Raw genomic sequence first — 19,687 nt, forward strand, 5'->3', positions numbered from 1 at the left:
CAGGTTTCCTCATTATATCATCATAAATCATTCTCTAAAAAAGGAAACTCAACTTTGAAACATTAAACAATCCAGTAAAACAGACCTTTAATGTATTCATCATAAAAGACTTAACATGAGTAAGGAATGCTAGTGGACTCATGCTTCATAAAACTCATTGCTAGAGAATTTAAACCATGCATTGATATATCTATTATCATACTAGGGCATGTGTCAAAGTAGAGCTTAAGAAATCATGTTTACTTAGAAAATTTATCATAAACCTACGCTCATACTTGGCACATCATTAGGAAAACATTTGAAGAACTGGCTCAATAGTATAACATGCGTTGGAAACTTATAAGAGAAAATACCTATAAACTTTGTCATTCATAATCTTGGGCTACTTCCTTAGGGTAATAGGCTTCTTCTATTGGTAATTTCCCTGTGACATTTATAAATACTTTTGGTTAATGTCACTAGTTTACTTTTGAGCTTAACTTAAATAAATAAGTTCAACGTCAAACTTAGGATGTTTCCCGTACTTATCAACGCAACATCTAGCCCAACTCATCCTACACTTAGTCCAAATTACCTTTTTATCAACTAATAGGTGGTACGTGGCCACAAGTGCCTACTCATGCACTAGGACATGCTTACAGTGCCAACGTGTCGTGCGCTCACCTACATGTCCCTTAGCGCCTTCAGTAATAGCATGTTCGTGCACTCACTTCTCGCACATACCATAGGCAGAACCTTGCGCTCAACCTCGCACACTCATGTACATTCGCCAACGCCTATGCCTTGCACTCAACCTCGCATATGTATGCGTGTGCCAATGCCAAGCCTGGCTTGCCAGTTGTTTGCGAAGCAGCTGCCTGCTTATTTAACCACCAATTTCCAAATTTTAATTTCTAGCATGAATAACTTAATTTTCAGGCATCATTTCGGAAAACTTCCTTCTACGAACTTGTTCATAAATGTCTTCACTTACTTACCTTAAAATTTGGGCCTCAGATTCCTTTTATTGCACTTAGAACCATCAATCTTCCTATCTTGCCCGAGAACACTCAAAAGCTTAAGACACTTAGGAATTTCTTCAAGCTCTAATTTGAATTCGTGGGAATTTCCTCTCAACAACCCCAGTTCTTCATCAGCGTCGATTTAGCTTCAAATCAGCACCAATCCTTCTCCCTTGGCATAAATGGAAAGGCTAAGTCGATGTCTTCTTTCAACCTCCCTGATATAATTGGGAGTGCATGATCATCTTCATTGCTTAGGGTGAAAACTAGCCCACTAAGCTTAATTAAGGCATCTAAACTTGACAGCGGGCCCACTGAGCTTGATGATTAGGCTGAGTTCTTCCATCTCTTTACCAGCGCATGGGTTATGATTATTGGGTTTGATGCCCTAAATCTTGTAGGATCCTATAGTTTGTAAATGTTATGTACAAACTCATTATTTATTTGGTAAAATATATGATATTTTATTCCAATTTTTTGTTGCATTAATCACAAACCAATAAACTAAGTTCCATGATTATCTCGTAACTTAAAACATGTATGTAGAGACATACGGATGGATCGTGTTTTAAGTGATAACCTAAATAGTCTGTAGTAAATGGATAAGGTTGGATACCTTATCCTGATAACACTATGAGGATGACCTATTTTGTAGATGTTACAATTGTTGTAAAGTAAAGTGCTACAAATGATATGATCCTGATCATTTATATGGAAACATGAGAGTGGGGATATTCTATACAAAGGAGTTTGTATAAGATCGAACCACGAAATGAGTAGTCTCATTATATAACATCATTCTTAATAGAGACTTCCATTTCATCAGGATGACCATAGGTAACAGCCTGAATCCTGAGTGAGTTGTGAACCTGCCTATGAAGGTGGTCCTTTGATTTGTGTGGGTGAGAGAGGTCTGATCCCCGACTTAACATGTCTACTATTTTGGGGATTCATCTGATTGGGGAGCTGGGAACACAACAACACAAGACAGAATTCACTTTTTCCCCAATGTTGGGGAAAGTAGATAAATTGCTCCCTTAAGGGCTGATTCCGGGGCTTAAACATTGTGGCGTCATACCTCTTCTGGCCCGAGAGGAGTTAGTCATAGTGGGACTGTGATTTGTTGTTCATTAGAGGAATCAATGGTACTTAAGGAGTTAGATGTAATTATAGTGATAAAATGGTAATTTGGCCCAATTATACTTACGAGCAATTTGTGAATGGTCGTCATATTGTGGATTGGTTATATCCAATGAACACAGAAATATATCTATAGTGTGAAGAGTGCATCTGTCGGTATTTAGTGGAGTGTCTGACAGTTAAGGATGGTGGATAATTTAATTAAAGAGTTCAATTAATTATTCATGAACCGTTTGAGCTTCAAGCTACAGATCCATGAGGTCCCCTCGCTAACTCATCATATTTTATGAGAATCAAGTTTTGGATTAATTTGAATTGTTCAAATTAATTGAGAAAATTAATTATATATGATATAATTAAGTTTATGTAATTATATATGATATAACATATGATTGCATAATATATAATAAGTTGGTTATTATATATTTTTGTTATAATTTTAATTATGAATCAAAATTATTTATTAATTATTTTATTATTAAATAATTTTTTTAATTATTTAATTTTTAAAATAAGGGATGGAGCTATAACTCCTTCCCCACCTTTTTCTCTCTACCACTCAGGTGGAGGTCTCTCTTTGAAATACATGCAAAAAGACAAAGAAAAGAAAAGAGATACATAAGGTTTTTCTCTATAAAGTTTTTTGGCTTCCCAAGTTTTACTCTCAAAATTCTTCCTTCTCCCTCAATCCCAAAACATTTTAGCGCCTACACCTCCTAGATTCTCACCAGTGAATATTGAGGACTCTTTCGTGGTTGTGTTAGTGGGATTCGACTGAAGAATATCTTCAAGGGTAAGGTTTCCTAACCTTTTTTGTTCTTTTTTCTTTTGATGCATGTTGTATAATTTATTGTTTCCCTAATGCATGTATTGTAAAATTTGTTTTTCAAAAACGATTGGGAATTGGGATGATCCACTTCCCCTACAGTCCCCTTCACAGGGTTCTTTCGGTGATACCATTGCATAAGCCAGCTCGCAACGCATAAGCCCTTCTCTCGGCCAATGCATCCCCAGCCTCTACATCCTGCCCTCACGACTTAGGCCATTGCGTTGATGCATACTATACATCAACGCTTCTAAGCCTCCCATGTACTCTTCAGCATCCCCTTGATCCAACACACACATCCTTGTCTGTCCCGTAGGCCTTAACCTCTCAGCCATCACCTCACAAGCTCACGCTTAGACTTGGCCCTTAGGCAACGCACACCCTGCGCCCCGCGGCCCCCCTTGCCACTACCTTAGCGCCTCTCTTAACCTCCTTAGACAAATTAGGTTGTCGCATCACCCCATGCCTTAGCCTTCACTGAGCGCAACATGACTCAACGCATGTCTCACACACTTAGCCATTTTTCCCTCTTACTTCTAGGTGTCCTCACACCCCTTTCTACCCAAGAGCCTAGGCTTCCACGCTTAGAATATTTTCCTTTAAAACTCCTAAGCCCTTTCCTACACATAGAACTAACCATATTTCAATACATTAACTTAAACATGCTTACATAGGAAAATAAGGCTTAGCGTTTACACGAGACGCATTAAAAATTTGAAAACTAAAACATTTTAGTTCAATCTACTGTAAATATTAGATTTTAAACATCTATTCGAAAACCAAAATATTTTTATTTGACTTTATCATTAGTATTAGTATTCATATCAAGATTAAGATTTTTTTATGTTTTATTTGTATTTATAAAAAATATCATATTTAAATTCCTTTGTAGTATCAATGGTGAAATCTTCCCATTTATAAATATATTAATAAAAATATTGACATATCAACAGAATTTTTTTTTTTTTTTTTTTTTTTTNTTTTAGATATCCATGAATATTTAGACCAGCTTACGTGCATCTAGACTGATCTCACAGAACAACCCCTCTAACCCTAAATATTTGAATGTCAAGAAAACTCGTAGGAAATTAATTTCTAAGTAGCCACCGGAGATTAAACCCTAACCTTTTAGCCATTTATCATATCAACAGATATTTCAATACTTGGTTTACATGCCAAACTATTTTAAAAGAGTTATTTCAAAACTATATTAGTAATTTTTTATTTATGAAAAGAGTTATATGTATATATATTATTTTCCCATGTTCTTATCACATCAACTTCCTTTTAAAAAAAAATGATTCATTTTAAGTATAAATTAAAAAATAATAAGAATAAATAACACTACATGAACTTATATTCTAAACATAACGAATTTGGAGATGAATTTAAAAGTGTAGGAAACAAAATTTCCATTGTCCCTTGAAATGGAAGTTTTAACAATATACCTCCTTTTATAATTTCTTTTAAGGTGACATAACTAGTAAACACGCTCTAACATTGGATGGATACACAAAATTACATATCTACATGCTACATTATCTAGAACTGCTCTAATTTAGGCTCTGATTTAGGCTCCATTTTAACCCAAAAGCTTCTAGCTTCATCATCTGCTACTTCACTGCTCACCATAGAAATATACCAAAGCAAACTAAGAACTTAGAACTTCATAAGAAGAACAATGCAGATAAGAGTTTCAGTAAGAAAATTAATATCAAACCTGTCAGCGGCTTCTTCCTTGGAGATTAAACTAATTTGTTGAGATGCAAGGAATTCACAGAAGCTATGAAGTTTCTTTTCCAGACAAAATTTACGGAGATGGCGGAGGAAATCGTTGAATTGCTTCGGTTCCTGTACAAAACATGAGTAGTTTTATTCTTGAGCATGAAGATAAGGGACAGATAGGGTGTAACATACTTGTTCGATAATGCAACCCTTGCGAAGCGCACGCAAATACTCGATAGCTTTTGGATAGTTATCACCATCAGAGGAGTTCTCAACAAGATCAAATATTTTGTTTCTCATGCCAATTATTGCTTTACTGATCCACTCTGGACTATCTCTTCTAGACATCATAGCTTCAAAATCTTCGAGTGGAGTTGAATCTCCAATCTTTTCGACCTTAACTATAGGCATATTGGAAACAGATTCAACAATTTGAGCAGAAATTTCATCATTATCCTCTTTATCGCTTGAACCGGATGCTTTTTCGCGTAAATAATGCCTTCTCGGTTTCTTTAGCTGCATTTTAGATCATATATAAAACTTCTGAGTAAGATAAGACTTCAAGGATAATTCAATTGTATCAAGTATCGAATACAAAGTCATTGATGTACTACCTTTGGGTTCTCCTTAAGCTCAAATCTTCTGTGAAATGTATCAATAACAGATTTGTTTTGAGAAAACAAGTCTGGATCTGGCTCGGTAATCTTTTGGAGAGTTCCATCAAGTGGAGGTACAGCAGCATCTGGATCCTTTGATTTCAACTCGAGATGGCGATAGAAGCGCTGCCAACACAAGACTGATGAATACACACACTTCAAGGGCAAAGCAAGCAACAAATCCCATTAACAGAAGAAGCCTCGTAATCAAGATTAGGGAAAATGGTGATTTCAGAGTGTCTAAGGGCCTGTTTGGCAGAGAATCTGGATTTTGTTTAATGTTTTCAGATTCACTGAGTTCAGCAAATCTGTGTTTGACAGACAACTCTAATTCTGTTTCTGAAAACTGTTCTTGAATTTTGTGATCCTTCTTAAAACAATGTTTTCATTGTATCCACTATTCAGATTTTGAATTTTTAATTTTAAAAGGCAAAATTATATTAAATAATGATAAAAAATATTTATTAGCCCAAGAAGTACAATATGTCATGTTATAAACTCAATTTATTCTATAAAAAACATAATATGCACTATGTAATGTATTATAAATTATATAATATTACAAAAGAATAATTATATATATTTTTTTAACATAAATCATATTATAAATTGATAATCTATATTTTATTGTCAACTAAATAATAGTGGGCAACTACAACTAGTTTTGTGATTAATAAATATATAATATCAAACACATATTAAACAATTGTTTAAATTAGAATTAAATCTTTAAATCTGCTACCAAACACATATCTGAAAACAAGAAATACAACTATATTCTCATTGTACCCCTTGTTTTCAAATTCTCTACTAAACAAGCCCTAAATGATTGAAAATAATTGAAAACATAAAGGTATACATACCTCCAGAACAGGATTTGGTGTGAGATCCGGTTGTAGAATTTCCTCTCGTCCAGCTGGTGCGAGATCGAGCATCTTAACAAAGTCATCCGCTGCCTCTTGCTGTTCTACACTTGGCTGCATCAAGGCTGGCAAATTGCTGAAAGATGGAAATTGGAATTCCCGAACATCCTCCGCAAAGGGAAGTACGTTGAAGTATAACGAATCGGCCTACCATAAAAACGATCGTCAATGAAGCAAATTAATGTGGAAGGTAATATATATATATATATATAACACAAAGACTACTCAATAAGGGAATACAAAAATGTATTTAGTAGACATACAATACCGTCCTTCTTTGATATATTGGGTGTCAAGACACCCACAACAACACTCCCTTGTCCTTGTCTCCAAACGCATCGCACTATCGCCACTTTGTCCATTTCCTTCATTGCTCTTGCTAGAGCAGAAACCGCAATAATGGCTCGTTTATTGCCCGGTTCAGGGATTAAGACATTTACATCTTTCATGTAGTAGTGCCTTCAAAATAATTAAGCAAACCAGAAGAGTTCAAAACACAAACTATGAGTACAAAATGTTCCTTTACATGATAGGGTAAAGAAAAATTCAAAACAGTTAGAATCCACCTCATTATATTTGATGCATTTGTAAATCCGAGTAGCTTCACGCTCTTTTCTGGTTTGAACTTCACTGCATCCCATTCAGCAGTCGATATCGGAACCACTTGAGGTCCATACCGATAACCTTTAATCCTATGTTCTGGAGGCACTACCTTACTAGGTTCTTCAACGCTTTTGTACTCATAATCTACCTTGACTTCATGTGTGGCAAATTTATCAGTTGGAGGTGCTTTATCAGAATATCTTTTCAGAGTAGGAAACTTCTCTTCTGATGTTTTCTTGTAAACCCATACCTGATTAAATTGGAGCATCAATCATGTGTAAAAGAGATGGAAGCTACCCTTAATTTTTCTACCAAAAAATTTGAACACTCTAGCAGAATTTTATGATAAGAGTAGCTGAAAATGTTGGGCATAAGTCATGTTAAAGACCTAACACTTCACCTTAATCTTGATAATGGAGCTTATCTCAAGATCGCCTCTAAAAATTGTCACAGGCGCTATGCTTCGAGTCCGGATTGCACCTAATAATGAAGTTGGACTCTCCACATACACCATTTTTGCATTTGTTTTCTCTGAAAATATGTTTAAAAGATTGTCATTTTCATTCATCATTTTCTCATCTGCATCCTGACCGAACCTCCCTCTCACAACAACACTATCCATTCTCATGCCATGTTTTGTCATCTGTTGTGCAATGGTCGTAACTTGATCCTCTTTAGTTCCTTCATAAGGTTCTTTTATAGGGAATAGAGCATCTGTAACAAGACACAAGCGTTTCTTCCCCTTTTCTGTCACTCCAAATTTCTTTATCAACATATCCATTCCTACAATTATGGCGTCAAGAACTACCAACAAATGTCAAGGTACCAAATATATCAACATTAGACAATTTAAGAAACTTCAGATAATCTAACCATGAACAAATTATGTTATGTCTGTCGCTGTACATTAAGCTAATAAAATCCTTAGTGTAGCATTACAAATAAATCATTTTGGAAAATGATTTGTGATTTACTAATTATTATGACAGTCAAGCCACCATCATGCAGCAAACTAAAGCTGGATCATAGAAAACCTCAGGGGGCATGCTTAGTGGTAACAGCATAGATGCTTTATAGATACCCCTAAGGTCCTGAGTTCAAGTCCCTCGACTGAAACTTAGGCCCCATTTGATAATAATTGGGTTTTTGAATGGTGTTTGTGTTGTAACAGCTTCTTTACTATTGTTTTCATTTTTCTAACTAAACATTGGAATTCTAAGTCAAATTCCATAAACAAAAACAAGTTTTTAAAAACTACTTTTTTAAGTTTTCAAAAGTTGGCTTGGTTTTTAAAAACACTCCTAAAAACACATATCAAGATAAAGAAATCAATAGATGGAATGAAAGTAGTGTTTATAAATTTAATTTTTAAAAACCAAATGGTTATTAAACGGGGTCTTAATTAATAACTTAAACCGTTTGTTGTTTCTTGGAGCTAGGCTTAGGGGTGGACAAAACAGCCTCTCTAAGAATAGCTGAGTAGACCATAAGCATAATGCCAGGGATCAATCCTGATATTATTTTTATTTAAATAAATTAAAAATAAATAAATAAAAGTGTAAAGTAATATGGAACGAAAGGAATTTTCGATGATGAATGGAACATTGCAGAGGTCCAATTTGCAGAAACAAAAAGATCAGAGTTTCAAGCAGCATATAATCTATTATAAAATGATACAGGTATAGAAAGCAAAGCATGATCCTCCATCAACACAAACGAACAATGAATTCTATTAAAATGTTGGATACAATCACCAGAAACAGTTCCTCGAGGGATCCGTTTTAGAACATCAACAAGATCTCCATCAACCACTTTCATGTTCTGTAAAACCACCACATGCTGATATCCACCAACTTCCTCTGTCAGCTCATTTTTAGTGTCTGCAAATATCATTGCATAGGTAAAGTAATCCGTACAGTAAAATTTTGTAAATACGAACAAGTTTTCGAACACATCTGTTAATGAACATTTAAGAGAATAAACGTTAAAAATTGTGAGAGAGAGAGACCTTCAGTTCCAAATAGAACAATTCCTACTTCATCATATTTGTTGTAGACTAGCTGCATCAAAAGATGGTACAATTAACTAAAATAGTTAAAGAAAATATGTTCTGAATTTCTGATACGTGAAAAATTATTTGTTCACAACGAACTCATTAGTCCTTGACAGAAGGAAAAACTCTAAATAAGTTAGAAACTAATAAATATCTAGAGAAAACTGTTAACAGAATACCTTCTTCTCTACTAGCATTGAACACACTTTTTCAACCTCGGGGAGAATAGAGTGCATTGATGGACCAACATCCAGCACCAGCACCAAGATTTCCTACTCCATATAACATAAATCCTTGAATTGAGAAATATGAATATAGAATAAAAACATGACATGTTCAGATTCACTGAGATGGCAGTACAATTACAACTTTTAAAAGTTTTTTGTAAGTTGTAGCTCATTGACACCTGCAAGGATGTACCAATGATACAGGGTGAAATAGTTGGAGATGTCCTCTTAGGTCTTGAATTCAAGTTTCATATTGAAAACTTAAAACCTTGTTGTAGCCCATAGGAACATACAAATTACCAAGTATCAGTGAAACCTAATACCAAAGAGTGTCAATATCCTAGTTATTAATTAAAATAGGCTAAATGACAAAAGGTACCCCTGGACTTTGTCCTTTGTTTCAAAAATACCTCTATTCTTTCAAAAGTTACAATATTACTATTAACCTTTCATAACCATTTAAAACCACCCTTGGAGTCGAACGTTAGATGAAAATTAAGACCTGAAATAACGTGGCGGTGAACTTGAATGAAAATTGAGACCCCGAGATTGCCACACCCATTCCAGGTCTTAATTTATATCCAAAATTGTTGTTGAATTCCACTCAAATTATTGATTTGAAACATTTACAAAAGGTCAATGAATAATATTGCAATTATTTAGCGTATAGTAGTATTTTGCTCTGGTCAAACAACAAATAAGCTAGGAGATGTCTCTTTTCCAAGCAAAATTTTGGAAGTGAGCAATTTTTCCTATGAAATTCACGGTCAAATTCTGAAGCTAAAGAAGAAGAAAGATCCTCGTTCATTCGGGTTTAACAGCACTCGGTTACCTATAAAAAACACGAGCCAACATCCTGGATCCTAATGAACGACTTAGACAACAAAACCTAAACCCTAGACGTAAATCCAATCATACTTGGCTTATGTGAGGATCAAAATAAAACTCAACTTCTTTCGATTGAAATACTGAACCCGAGCTCCATAAAAACCAGTTCCGTTTGGTCGCGCAAGAATTAGAAGAAGAAGTAACTCGAACATCGAAGTAATGGCAGAAGAAAGAAAATAGTTTACCCTGTTGCGAGCCATTGAAGAGAGAATTGCAGTGGCAGAGAAGCTTGGTGCAGAAGCTTGAAATGGAGCAGAAGCACAGGCATAGACTAATTTAAATGATTCGACCCTGCACTTCCCTCTCCTCCCTCTACTTTCTTTTTTAACTTTTCGCTCCAATTGTTAATGTATGCAAGAATTTCGAAGTTCCTTTTTATTGACTTATTCTAATTATTATGTAATAAATCTTTTTTATGACTAATACTTGATACGCAATATCTCTTTAAATTCATTATAATTAGACAATCGAGTAAATGCACAAAAACAAGGGTTGGATGCACATAAATATTTTTCCAACAATATTAAACATATTTCAAGAAATTGAAGAAAACGATATATTTTATTTAGAAAAATCATCAATTAATTTTCAATATAAATTTTAGTTCGTTAAACTTGATAGACTTGTATGAGTGATTTAAATTCTAACATATGTTCATTTTTTTTATTTTTTATTTTTTTTGTTGATTCAGCCATTAATTTTAACCAAAAAAAAGTAATGTGAAAATCGCCACAACTTAATAATCTCAATAATATCATAAACTACCACAAATAAATGGAGAATGACCAAGACAAATGAAGGAAGCAAAATTGAGACGAAGAAGAAGAGAAAAGGGAAAAAAACTAATGACAGTTTTGTAACTTTGGCTAGTGATGAAGTAAGAGGCAAAATTCTTAAGTTTGAAAAGGTGGGATAAAAACCATTGAGGTCTAAAATTGGGTCTTTTAATCAATTATCTCATTGAACTTTGCTATTTATTTCAAAAATACCTTGTACCTTCAAGAATTGCAATATCTTCCTTAGACTTCTATAAACGTTTCAAAAATACCCTTAAATTAGAAATTCTTTAAAAATTATATAAAAACTGAGATATGAAATGATATAGCAAGTGATATAACACGAAAATTTGAGTCACCACATCGTTTTAGGTCAAGTTCTAAATCCTGATTTTTGTTTGGAATGTTAAAGAATTTGTACTCCAATGGTAGTTTTGAAACGTTTATGAAAGTTGAGTGGTAATATTGCAACTTTTAAAAATGTAGGAATAAGAGAAAAGTTCCAAATTCATTGATATTTGTCATAATTTAGCCTATTTTATACAAGTGCTTCCAGACCTAGCACTACAAAGACATTCTAAATCAAAACAATATGTTAACCAGAATTAAATTATTGTGTTCCACCCGGCTTCTATTACCTTGTATTAAGATTCAAATCCATTTTCTCATGAAATATACTACTTGTAGAATTTCTAGAAGTAAAGTATTTTTAAAAAGGGGGAGATCGATCAACATCAGCCAACAGCCCTGCAGATTTTAATACTATCCCATGTCAACAAAAGAGATTTTAATCTGGAAACAGAAGTCATATTACAGAGAAAAACTAAAACTTAGCCATCTGTAAATATCAAAGTGCAATAATCTCCACGACGGTTACTGCCGATGAGGAATTCGTACGGTTGCACCAACATTCAATCAATCAAGCCAACACCAAACTAATCTTTTCGGAGATCCATATATTCGCGACGAATACCATCGGCATTAAGAACGACGATTTCGAGTTTGTCGCCCTGTTAATAAAACAAATTCTCAGAATTGGAATCTACGTAGATGCTTACTCAGAATAAGGATATTATATAAATAGTGGAAGAGAATTACGGTGTAGATATCCCTCTCAGTAGCAGATGCAAAAACAGTTTTCACCAGGTCAATTGCTTCACCTTCTGACAGAGGCGTGGCAGAATCCTGTTCACCATAATTTGGTTGAGATAAAGAGATACCAAAGAGAATAGAAATGCATCCCAAAAACAAAGTCAACCCGCCCGAGTTAGAACTGTCGGTTTCAACTTTGAACTACCAATACCATATAGGCAAAGTAAAGCCCGTGTGCAAGTACGGGCACACGTGGGGGCCTTACGTGACAGAGAGTAAACAAGTTAAGGGGGAGGAGGGTAATGGGCTCCTTTCAATTACACTTCATGATATTTTTTTTTTAATATATCTGTGAATGTCCGGATAGCTTACATGCACCTCAACCCATATCCTCAAACTAATCTCACAGTCTCACGAGACAACCTGCCTAACCCTATAACATTTGGATATCAAAGATTCATAGAATATTAAATCCTGATAGATGCCCACCATGGATTGCTAACCTTTTAGTTCTTTATCAAAGTCATGCATGGTATATACATACAAGAATTATGGGACTAATGTATTTTTGGGAAGATGAGAGGTCTTGGATGTGCAAGTTTGTTACATTTTCCCTCCTTATCACCCAATAGAGCCTTTTCCAGTTTTCTTACTCCCAATGGTTCTATCGATATTCTTGTCTAATACGAAAGCTTGGATATCTGGTTAGATAATAATAACGATAATAAATATTTGGTTAAGCTTGGATATCCATTGAGTTCGGTCTATTTTTGCCAAGTATTCCGTTCAGCTTTCAAAAAGGGGAGAAACCATCAACACCATTTTTTATTTTCTTGAGCCGAAATGTAATTTCCATGAGAGACCATACCTGTGCAGGCAATAATAGAGGGCTGGGAGACTTCAGTTGGTTATCTAAAAAGGGCGTAATGAGGGTGGACCCCGACCCCTGGGCGCTGTATCCAACTCTCTCATAAGACCCAACAGCATCGTAGGTGAACACACAACCCTTTCCTGTTTCAAGAAGAGAATAACTTCATGGGAAAGTGAGACATAAAACTGGAACCACAAGCAGGGAAGTCATGTACCTTCATTATCAAGCCCGCCCAAAACATTAAAAGCATAATACGGAAAGAACCGTTTGAAGTACAATGTATTCGAGAGCAGTTGAGCCATCGCAGGGCAGCTCATTTGCTTGTTGTGCTGATGTTGGTAGGTCTGAAAGTAGAGGAAGTAACGTATGAGACATCAAAATAATGAATCATATTCCAATCCTCCAACCTGAAATCTTATACAAAATAAATTTGAAAACTGAAATTGACAAGATGCTTTGTGCATCATCTTCTCCCAAAATTAGAGCAATTCAGAGTCAAAGTAATAAATTTACACCACAAATTTCAATTCAACTTTTGAAGTATTCATTGTACATTTTAAAAGAAAAATGAGGTTCCATTAAGAACCAATTTGGTTTGATGCATGAAAAAATTAGAATTAGAATCAGAAGATGAACATGAAAGAGGGTACACATATTAAAATGGACATAATAAACCGCAAAACTCGTTAAAAGAACAAACATTACAGAATAGAAAATCACAAAAAGAAAAGTTAAGATAAGAGTCGCTTTGCTCCTAAAATCATTATAAGATCAAAACATCAAATGTGATGTCGAAAATGCAAATGAACATCTTGACTATATACAGAAGGATGGGAACAAAATGTCACATGGGAAGCATGGTATTTGAAATCTTAAAAACCATGCTATTACAATTTCAACAATGCAGAAGCAACAATAACAAGTGCAGTGCATAATATATATACACAACAATCCAGGCCTAATAGAAACGAAACTATAAACCAGATATCAAATCACAAAAAGGAGTCATATAATGAAGGAGATCAATCTTCAGGTTAAAATAGTAACCCACACAATATCAAACTCACATAAAATAAAAAAAATTAGGTGTGTCAAAAACTCAAAGCCTTGTAAATGAAGCCTTATAGCATAGCATTTGGCTAATATGCATTACGGAGATCAAACTAAGAAGATATTTTCATTCAGATAGAAATCTCACCAAATGCCTAGCTGCCAAAACCTTCTGTAAGGCTTTCACATCAGCTTGAAAACCAGAAGAGGCCATCACAGCTTTGTCAGCCCTGCAACATCAATAGTCATAACATAAATAAGCGCATCAGTAAAATGTATGCATGTGTGTGGAAAAGTGGGCTTTTAGGTGAGTGAAGTATACTAGTAACATCAAATCCATAGAATAAAAAATGCATGATCCAAAACCCTTGTCATGGAAGCAGCGTGATCAAAAAATTTACATTAGATGAAGGTGAAGTACAATAACAAATCTGGGGAAATGTCAGACCAAATTGAGGAAATCAATTGACAATGACATAACATAACAAAAGAATACAAAACATCAGACCATTACTTATATCACCAACTTGAATTTCATTCAAAATTTAGTTATACCCCTGTGCAATGGAATCCAAAAACACCCTCAAGGGTTGAGAAATAATTGTTTTTTTCCCTTCAACCAAAAAAGGATCTTCCACATTTACAAACGGGAGTATCATAGACCAATTAGCTCCTTGAACTAAGGCTTGGCCATTCAGGATACTTTGTCTCCCAAATCATTTATCAACAGGTTTAAGCAGTAAATTCAGCATCCAACGGATCCATCAATCCTTAAAAGAATGCTTCTCCATTACTTTCATAACATTTCCTCAATGCTTCCAACCGATTCATAACCCTTCCGAGGCAAAACCAAAACCATGAAATGACCAAATTCCCAAGAGCACAGCTACACACTTCAAGTAAGCTGGCACCAATTTCATTCACAAGCTAAACCACATATTATTACACACCAATACACAATTTTCAGATAAGTTACCGTTCATTTCGTTCAAAACTCCACCCAACTATAACCCTGAGTGAACTCTAAAAGCCAGAAGTCTATCGCCGAGTAACAGCCATAAAAACGTAAACTAAACCCGTAGCCGTAGACAACCGTACAATTCGGGAAACATATCCGAAACTCGACTAAGCTTAAGAATTCAAATTCCAAAAGAAAGTTAAAATTCGGTCAGAGATTGACATACAGCTTACAAATTTTGGAGTAATCACGAGTGAGAATGTTGTAACCCGTAGACAACCGAGTATCAGCGGCGATTACACAGTAATCGGCACCGGCAATCGCAACACAGGATCTGCACAAAGTTTGTCAGTGATTCATAACCTGTAACAGATAATAAAAACATCGAAACACTGTATAGAGAATGAGAGAGAAATAGAAAGTACCCGCCATTGTTGTCGTAAGGAGACCAGTTAGCTTGCTGCTTCGTCATGGCGAATAGGTCAGATGAAACGAAGGCGTTCTTGAGAGAAGAGGAACTTAGCAAAGCAAAGGCACAAAACTTGGTCTCTGGGTTTATAGCTTTCTCGCTTTTTTTTTTTTTTTTTCTTTAGATCTCACGGTGTCTTTTCGCTCAAGAAAAAAAAAATGATGTGAATTGAATGACCAAAACGACGGCGTTTTAGAGTGGCCCAATCCATAGATGTGGGTGGGCTGTTCTAACAAATTTGGGTTGCTTGGACATTCACACAATAAAGCCCAACGTTTTTCAGGCTTGGATTGGCCATTTTTATCTGGGATTATTGATTAATGGCCATTCTGTTATTTTAGGGGCCCACCACTGATCTTTGTTTCTCCATTTTACCCCTCACCACATGCTCCCAATTAGGTAGATCCACGTTCTTTTGAGATTTACATAGATTTTATTCTTCAAATTACTGGTAGTTTTAAAAGAAATCTTCAAATAAATATGAATATGTATGAAGACGATAGTTTTTTTTAAAAAATTGAGATTTAATTATTTAATCATTTAATAGTTCTTTTTTGTTTAAACGTTTTTTTATCTCTAGTTTAAGTACCCATATACCCTGTGTCGATTTTATCCCATGGTCACATGAGGTGTTGATTGAAGTATAAACCCGATCCTTTGTGCATGGTTTTTTTTTAAAGACAATTGATTGATAACTTGGTCACTAAATTAACATTTTTGAAACACATCCAAACTTAAAAGGTATTTAATGGTTTTTTTATTATCTAAACTGATGCCAGTGGAAATGAAAGATGAAATTGAGGATTTAAAGAATTAGTATTTTTACGGAAATTTTGTGGTAAAAGTAGGTGACATGAGACGTTGTGGAGGAGGAGGATGATAACTGATGTAGTCCACAATTAATGTGAGAATAATTCATATACCGAAGTATTTAATTGGATCATGAATGGTGTAAATGAAAGATGTGGCCCTCACATATATTCTTGTGTACTAGACTCCTCTGTCCATAGTCAGGATCGATTGTGCTCCATAAATAAAAGGTTGTTTAGCTTTTGAACAACTTGTTCTCAAAATATATTATTCACGTCAAATACTTTAGTCTAGTGTAGGGTATTTTGCGTGGTTCAGTTGACGGTCTTTTAATACACAGTATTTGCAATTGCAATATTGGAGTGACTCAGTCTTATAAAAAATTTGGCTCTTAATTACAACATAGTATTAATAAAAGAAATGGTGATTCTAGCTTCTACGAGGTATTTATATGACTTAGTCTAACGAAGATTTAAGTTTATTTTAATATGAATTCAAAGTATGAATTTTAATTGTTTATGAGTAGAAGATATTTCTAGGACTTAGTATGAAATAATTTTAGGAGTTGATAGTAAAAGGCATTTGATAGCTATTTTGAATATATGGTATTAGCTTATTATGTGTTAAAATTATTAATTATAATAAAATATTATTGATGATCAATAATATTAAGTTGGGGGTGAAAATTAAAGGTTTATTTTTTCTTGTTTTCAACCATTAATTCCTAATTATGTTTTTTTAGATTATGTATCTCCACTTTAGTTTTGTCTGTGTATCTTATATATTATTATTTTTAGAATTAAGGTTAGATTTGGGGTAGTTTAGTTTGTTAGATTTTGTTTTAGACAGTTTTTTAAAAATATAGCATAATTGTAGGGATTATGTAGGGGGCATTTTTGTCCATTATTAAAAATTAAATAGTCCTAGAATTAGTCCTTAAGTCATTTTCACTAAGAAAAATATGTGGCCATTTTTCATAAAAATCATTCCATTTTGACCATTTATACAATCATCTCTAGTCTTTTATCAGTAGGTACGATGGGTAGTACTTTTAGTGTTAATAGTTAAGTGAACAACGATATTTTAAAATTGTAAACATAGCAAAATCTATCATTGATATATTCTATCAATTACATACTCTCATCAACGATATAGTCTATCATTAATAGACTTCGAGAATTAGATTTAAAGTTTGTTATATCACAAATTCTTTCGCAATGTAGTCTATCTGCTTGTATTTTGGACATGATTATTATATCTGCAACTGTCCTTTTTTAATCTAAGTTGAATTATTAGTTTTATGAGCTTTAATCATGTCCACTTGCTAGTATTGTTATACGATCCTATATTGATTATAGTGTTTCTATGAAAAAATTTAGGTAGAATTAAGATGGATGGGTGATCTAGGAACAACAACTAAAGTTTGGTTTTTTAGCCTTAAATTTGTGTTTATTCAGTCATTGAACTTTCAGAATTACAAACTTAGTCTGTAAACTTCTATATGTTTCATAATTCATAGATCTATGGGATACAAAATCAAAAGTTTAAGCTTCCATATAAAATTCGGATCTATATATAATAAATCAATTAAAATTTTCAAATTTGAATGACCCATTAGGGGCTTATTAGACATTTACCAAAGTTTATGAACCTAGACACAAATCTCAAAATTTAGAGATTAAGCTTATATAGGTTAAATTACAATTGTAGTCCTTAAATATTGAGGATTGTGTCTATTTGGTCTATAAAGTTTTCACTATTATAAATTTAATCTTTAAGACCCCATTTGGTAACCATTTGATTTTTTATTTTTTGTTTTTGAAAATTAAACTTATATACACTATTTCGACCTCTAAATTTCTTACTTTGTTATCTACTTTTTTTTACCAATGGTTTAAAAAATAAAACCAAATTTTATAAACTAATATATATATATATAGTTTTTTTTTAATTTGGCTAAGAATTCAACCATTATACTTAACAAAAAGAATTCAGCCATTATACTTAACAAAGATGCAAATTATGGTATTAAAAAAAAAAAAAAAAAAAAAAAAAAAAAAAAAAAAGAAAATAGGTTTATTTTTCAAAAATCAAAAATCAAATTTGAAATGGTTGCCAAATGGGGCCTATCATTGAAAGTTTAGGATTTCATTACAACATAAAATTTAAATATATATTAATAATTCAATTATTTATATAAAAAATGTGGGGATCATTAGGTACAAACTTAAAAATTTTAAACTTTATTAAACATTCTGAAAGTATAAGATCAAATAAACACAAATCTCAAAGTTCATGCGCCAACCAATTTTTTAATTTTCAATGGAAATTGGTTTAGGAAAAGCTTATAAATCTCTTCTTGTCGAATGTTAATATTTTTATCTCTATTTTTTTTTAAAGTGAGTTTAGTTTCAAGCTACTCCGTAATAATTAAAATGCACTCTTACTTTAGGATCAAAGATTGGTTCCACTATTCCACGATGGTTGTAGTAAAAAGATCACCATTCTTTAATATTAGTTTGATAGTTTGTTCTATCATTAGGCTTAAACCTACTATAAATTTAAGTGTACCAAATATTCAATGTATCGTTTTTTTTTCCCCTCTTTTTTGGGGCAATATCGTATTATTTGTGAATAGGATATTTTAAGTTTTGTTGGTCATATTTAGTCAAAGAAAATAAGAATTTTAGTCCAACATTAAAACTCTTGTATGACTTGAGAATAAAAATATAACTAGGCCAATTCTATTTATAAGTGCAACAAAGATTGACCATTATCATTATGAATATATATTTTTAAGTTTAAATTGACTATAAGATTTTTTTTTAGCTTAGTTGATTTTGTGTTACTTTTCATTCATTGAGGTCAAGAATAACAATATTATTAATAGTAATATTAATATTAATACCATCTAAGCCAATCCCATTATTAATATTTATTTTTGAAGTAATATATATATATTGTGTGTGGGTAAGTTGGTTTTTTTTGTTACTTTATATGAACTATCTTTGAACATTTTAAAATCATGAGAACTCAATTGAAATTAATATAAACAAAATTCATAATTAAGGTTCAATTTGGTAATCATTTGATTTTTTTAAAAATTAAATCTATTTCATTCTCAATTCTTATAATAATTTGAATATTTTTTTTAGTATAATACTTGAATTCGTCAAATTTCAAAAACAAAAACTTTTTAAAAACTACTTTATTTAGTTTTCAAATTTTAGCTTGATTTTTAAACCATGGGTAAAAAAACAAATGAAAAAAATTAGTTGAAAAATAGTGTCTAGATTTAATTATAAAAACAAAAAAATTTGAATGAAAAGTAATATTTATAAACTTAATTTTCAAAAACAAAAACAAAAATAAAAAAACCATACGAATCTCTTCATTTTAAGATAATTTAAATAATAATATTAAAAAAAAAGAGAGTTAAAGATGATCACATGGAACCCAAACCATTGGCTGTTGGAAAAGGAAGAAAAACCCTACTTTTCTTGTGACATAATTGGCATTTATCACAAGAAAAAACTGGAGAAAAAGAGAGAATGCATTTTAGGAAATATGTTAGAGAGAAACAGAAACCACCTGGCACTTCCAAACAAAATCTGCAGCA

General features: G+C 33.1%; 2 protein-coding genes across 2 annotated transcripts; both read right to left on the bottom strand.

Moving 5' to 3' along the window:
- Positions 1–4,354: 4,354 nt before the first annotated feature.
- On the bottom strand, positions 4,355–10,413 carry LOC120086149 (ATP-dependent DNA helicase 2 subunit KU80). Its single transcript, XM_039042626.1, has 12 exons — positions 10,228–10,413; positions 9,107–9,199; positions 8,883–8,934; positions 8,623–8,754; positions 7,275–7,678; positions 6,838–7,124; positions 6,535–6,730; positions 6,212–6,418; positions 5,307–5,474; positions 4,885–5,208; positions 4,688–4,818; positions 4,355–4,588 (listed from the first exon to the last, which is right to left on the bottom strand). The coding sequence occupies exons 1-12, from the start codon at positions 10,240–10,242 to the stop codon at positions 4,510–4,512; spliced, it is 2,088 nt and encodes a 695-aa protein (XP_038898554.1). The 5' UTR covers positions 10,243–10,413; the 3' UTR covers positions 4,355–4,509.
- A 1,010-nt stretch (positions 10,414–11,423) lies between these two features.
- Positions 11,424–15,375, bottom strand: LOC120086158 (proteasome subunit beta type-1). The gene is made up of 7 exons (XM_039042639.1): positions 15,215–15,375; positions 15,016–15,123; positions 13,980–14,061; positions 12,996–13,125; positions 12,779–12,921; positions 11,917–12,003; positions 11,424–11,828 (listed from the first exon to the last, which is right to left on the bottom strand). The coding sequence occupies exons 1-7, from the start codon at positions 15,259–15,261 to the stop codon at positions 11,754–11,756; spliced, it is 672 nt and encodes a 223-aa protein (XP_038898567.1). The 5' UTR covers positions 15,262–15,375; the 3' UTR covers positions 11,424–11,753.
- Positions 15,376–19,687: the final 4,312 nt, after the last annotated feature.

This window comes from Benincasa hispida, chromosome 1, assembly GCF_009727055.1.
Source record: "Benincasa hispida cultivar B227 chromosome 1, ASM972705v1, whole genome shotgun sequence".
Lineage (NCBI taxonomy): Eukaryota > Viridiplantae > Streptophyta > Magnoliopsida > Cucurbitales > Cucurbitaceae > Benincasa > Benincasa hispida.